This window comes from Centruroides sculpturatus, unplaced genomic scaffold (genome assembly GCF_000671375.1).
Source record: "Centruroides sculpturatus isolate CEXI.00-Female unplaced genomic scaffold, Cexi_2.0 scaffold4, whole genome shotgun sequence".
Lineage (NCBI taxonomy): Eukaryota > Metazoa > Arthropoda > Arachnida > Scorpiones > Buthidae > Centruroides > Centruroides sculpturatus.
The window spans coordinates 1,458,870-1,463,451 of NW_019384444.1; the positions used below are offsets into that span (position 1 = coordinate 1,458,870).

Genomic DNA, 4,582 nt, shown 5'->3' on the forward strand with positions numbered 1-4,582 from the left:
GCAAGTTTGTCACGTAACACTTTTGCGTCACAACTATATGTGTTAGATTTTTGCCAACCACATTTATGTAAGTGTTTTTGCTCATCACGCCATTGTCCCAGATTGACTGAATGATCCGAATCTTCTGTGTCGACAAAACCTGTTGGACAGTATGTTGTGCTGCTTTCGGTTAAAAAAAAATTATGTAACACGAGGGAAGCAGCAACAATCAAATGATTAAACAAAAATTATTATAAATATCGTAAATAACAGTTCACAAATGCATATATAGAGATATTTTTTGAAGGGTGGAAATGGTCTTCACAATTTGAAATCGATCGAACACACTGTGCGCAAATGCTCGTGTAAACGCGCGCCATCTATCGTAGGATAAATGTACTTCGCGGGAGTGTATTAAAAAATTAAAAAAACTTTCCAAAGTTTCATGGCAATCGTACTATGCCACAAACCTTCGCCGGAGTATATTAAACAACTTCCCAAAGTTTCACGGCAATCGGATAAACGGTGTGGTAATGCATAAAGGACGGACAGACAGACAGACACACACACACACATTCATTTTTATATATATAGATTATTCATATTTCTAGATAACTGTTAGATACAGAATAAATACACTATTCCATAAGTTTTAAAACTTCTTATAATTAATTTTTTTTTAACACTGAGGAAGACAGTGGAACAAAACTTCATTCAGTTCCAGAATTTGTCTATCATAGTTATGGTTGAAATAAGATGGTATACCAATAGGCTTAGTATTTAAGAATAAATTCACAGGCTTATTTTTGAGGTTTATAGAAATATGCAGCACCAGTAATGTGAATGATTGAATAGCTAAGGCAATTAAGACATCAGCCTACCACTCTGGAGGCCTGGAATTGATCTAGGTAACTCAAAAATTTTTCAAGGGAAGTCTGATTCACGTCACACCTGTCTGTCAGGCCAGGCCATCTCTTCTAACAATAATAAAACACACCTTTAATAATCCAGCTAATAAAAATTAATAATATAATAACGTTTTCGACCGTTTCTTAACGATCTTCTTCAGTTACCATAACATAGAATAAAATCGAACACAAAAAGAACGTAAATATGAAATTAAAATATAAATAACAGAAAAGTAGATAAAATAAATGAAAAATAAAAATTAATTCGAAAAAATGCCCCTTAATAAATAAAAATAAATAAAGACATTAATTCTTGTAAAAAGATCGCCAAGCGGTAGGTAAAGAGTCCGCATCTCTATGGTTGATGCATCCCGTTTTCTTGTGTGCTTTAAAGATCTCTAATTTCTCCAGATATTTCATTGTATGTAAATTTGTCGTTGGTTTAATAATTTCCGCCCGATCCCAATGGACTTGGATGTCGTGTTGCGTTGCGTAAGACGATAGCACGGTGTTATCAATTTTCTTATTAATCGTATATTTATGTTCCTTGATACGTTGTTGTAATTTGCGCATTGTTGCGCCTACATAGACAAGATCCGAATTAAAACGCTGATCGTGTAATGGTATAGAGTAGATTCCCGATGCCGATTTCCAGTCATAATGCTTCTTATCGTTTCTTAATAGCTTGAAAACTGTAGGATTGCGTCGATATACTATACTGAAATCATTAGTCTTGGCCGTTTCTTTATGTATTTGTCTTAAAAACGGGATATAATTTAAAACCATCCTTTGTCTACCGTCTACTGTGGGATGCTGTTGTTTAGTTGTTTGGAAGGATGTAATAAGATTCTTTATGATTTCCTTTTGGTATCCTTGTTGTTCCGCAATCTTTAGAATGTAGTTTAGCTCCGCCATTGTGTCTTTTATGCTAGAACAATGTGTATAAGCCCTTTTTATCCAGGACCTAAAGGCCGCCAATTTGATGTGATGCGGATCGATTGAATTATGCGGAATTAAAGTGGGTTGAAAGCACGGTTTTCTGTATATGCCGGTCCTGATTTCTCCCTGTCTGCAAGCGATGGAAATGTCCAAAAAATTTACAGTATCATCACTCTCCTGGTCCACTTGTAGTAATAAACCGTAAGGGTTATTATTGATCCTATCCAAAAATTGCTGTAGGTTAGGTTTTCGTTGCCACAAGATGAATATATCGTCGACGTATCTGGCGTACAAAATGATAAGGTGTTGGAATTCGGGTAGAATTTTGTTTTCGAGATGCCGTAAGACCAACTCACATAGAATAGCCGAAGTGGGACTACCCATCGGTACGCCTCTTCCCTGCAAATATAATTCGTTCTCAAACTCAAAAAACGATGTATAACACACCAGGTGTGCGAGTTCTAGTATTTGATTGTGATGACGTGTTGCATTTTCAACATTGGCAAATAAAAAATCTCTTAATGCGCAGAAACAAGGAGACAATTTTATCGATGGATACATCGACTTAAAGTCCAAGACCGTCATATATTCATCGTCCATTAAAGAAATGTTTTTGAGATCTTCTATTAGTTGTAGTGAGTTGTTAATCGAGAATGGATGGCGATGAGCTTTAGATTGAAAAAATTTGACCAGTTGTTTTTCTATTAAGAATGTTGGAGAGTTACATTTCTCTATTACAGGGCGTATTTGGTATCCCGGTTTGTGTGTTTTGGCGAAAGCAAATATTCTCGGTTCTCTTGGTGCACGGACGATGGAGTTTTGCATATGTAAGAGCCGTGCTAAAGGAGTGGACGTGAACCTTTTGACCCTTTGCTGTAGGGTTTCTAAAAAATGGACGGGTGCAGGTTGACATTCAGTGCTTGCAATATATTCACGTAATTTCCCGTTGTAAGTTGATCGTTTTAGCAATACCACCCCTTTCGATTTATCGGCCTTCATTAGGACTATGTTGTTCTGTTGTAACCAATGTCTCGAATTCTTTATGATGTTTCGAAATCGCTGTGTGTTCGTCTCATTGCTTTTTACCTCCTTTGTCGCCCGGAATCTGGTTTTCCAACGAATAAAATCCTGATTTGTTTCGTTCATGCCTTTAATGACCAATTCAATATCCGGTATGAAGGTCTCTGGCTTTGGCAAAGGGGGCGGAGCATAAAGTGGACCGTAATCCAAGGCTTCCAAAATGCATTGTGGGGGTACGATGTTATCCCATGCGGTGATATGGGTGTTTCTGCTTATGCTCGGTTTAATATTCTGCATCCGGAATATCCATCTTAGTTTCTTGATGTAATTGCGTTTTAAATTTCTTTCGACATTCTGTGTCAACTTAACAACACTTTTATTCACGAACGCTAGAAGTTGTGGGTTTTGTTCATACAGGTAGTTCTCCATCTTTATCAGCTTGTACAAAATAGCGTACGTTTTGCGTCTTGTATTCCTGATAGCCTTTCTGAGGCACAGCTGTCTCAATTTTGGGATTAGCGAATTACATCCCGTGGGCAATCGTATTCGATAAATAGACATTGGAAAGGCACCATTAAGACGGAAAGGCACCATTGAGATAGAAAATCAAATTTAGCCCTTGCTTTACATAATTTAAGGGTCAGCTTCTTATACTGTTTGGCCGGTGTAGCCATCGGTATACTTATATAACAAACGAACTGGAGAAGATCGTTAAGAAACGGTTGAAAACGTTATTATATTATTAATTTTTATTAGCTGGATTATTAAAGGTGTGTTTTATTATTAGTATATTTATCCAGTTCGTTCATTATATAAGTATAACATATTCAACTGCCTAATGCTTGAACAGGAACGGTCAGATTTAATAACAATTGTTAATCAGTACGGCATTTCTTGGCCTTGTTCACAACATGACTTAGTTAATAACAAAGGAATATTCTACTATCTGAATATACTTATTAAAAAATTCAATGATATCAACACAATTCATACTTAAATGATGGTGGTCACACCATAAGCCAAGAGCCTAGTGACTTATGAACTACTGCACATATAGTGATAACTTTACTTGCTTAATGTGTCAATGGTATTCGTGGGTGATGGGCCTTTGACTCATATACTTGTGGATATGGCGTCTTGCACATCATGGTATATTGGACCTGTCAGTGTTGAATAGCTCGGGGGTATTTAGTTTGCAATTTTCAAAATTTTTCTGCGACTGTCATTATCTTGATCGATGGGCAGCCTTTGCTGTACAGCAACTCAATTTGACAGTGTAACTTCATAAACTGCGTTACATTGTTTTCAATTTTATTAATTGAAAATTCCTGAATCGGGTAAACGTTTGGAGAAGTTGGTGAACTGACTGTGTGTGATTCTCCTTGGAACATCCTAAATGATCATCAAGTAAATTGAAGTAGTTTTGCTGTAACTGTTTTCGCGGGCCAGCTACGGCCCGTGAAAAGTTTCTATCCGGCCCGCGAGATGTTTAGAAGAAATTATAAATAAATATTTTTCGATGTAATTCGTCTAGTTTAAATTGAATATTATTTTCTGAAGTGTTGCTGCAGCAATGACAGGAAAAAATAAGGGAGTCATTTCCTTATTCAAACAAAAAATGGGAGAACAGAATTTTTCTAAATTATTTATATCTCATCGCATCATCCATCAAGAAAATCTATGTGCAAAAGCTATGCAATTAGAAAATGTAATGTCTGTCGTATCCAACTACATAG

General features: G+C 36.4%; 1 protein-coding gene across 1 annotated transcript; it reads right to left on the bottom strand.

Moving 5' to 3' along the window:
• Positions 1-1,193: 1,193 nt before the first annotated feature.
• LOC111620260 lies at positions 1,194-3,631 on the bottom strand. Its single transcript, XM_023362155.1, has one exon. The coding sequence runs from the start codon at positions 3,438-3,440 to the stop codon at positions 1,194-1,196; it is 2,247 nt and encodes a 748-aa protein (XP_023217923.1). The 5' UTR covers positions 3,441-3,631.
• Between the last annotated feature and the right edge of the window lie 951 nt (positions 3,632-4,582).

Excerpts from the sequence above, each read along its gene's own strand:
- LOC111620260 (XM_023362155.1), bottom strand. The coding sequence starts at position 3,440 with ATGGTGCCTTTCCGTCTTAATGGTGCCTTTCCAATGTCTATTTATCGA.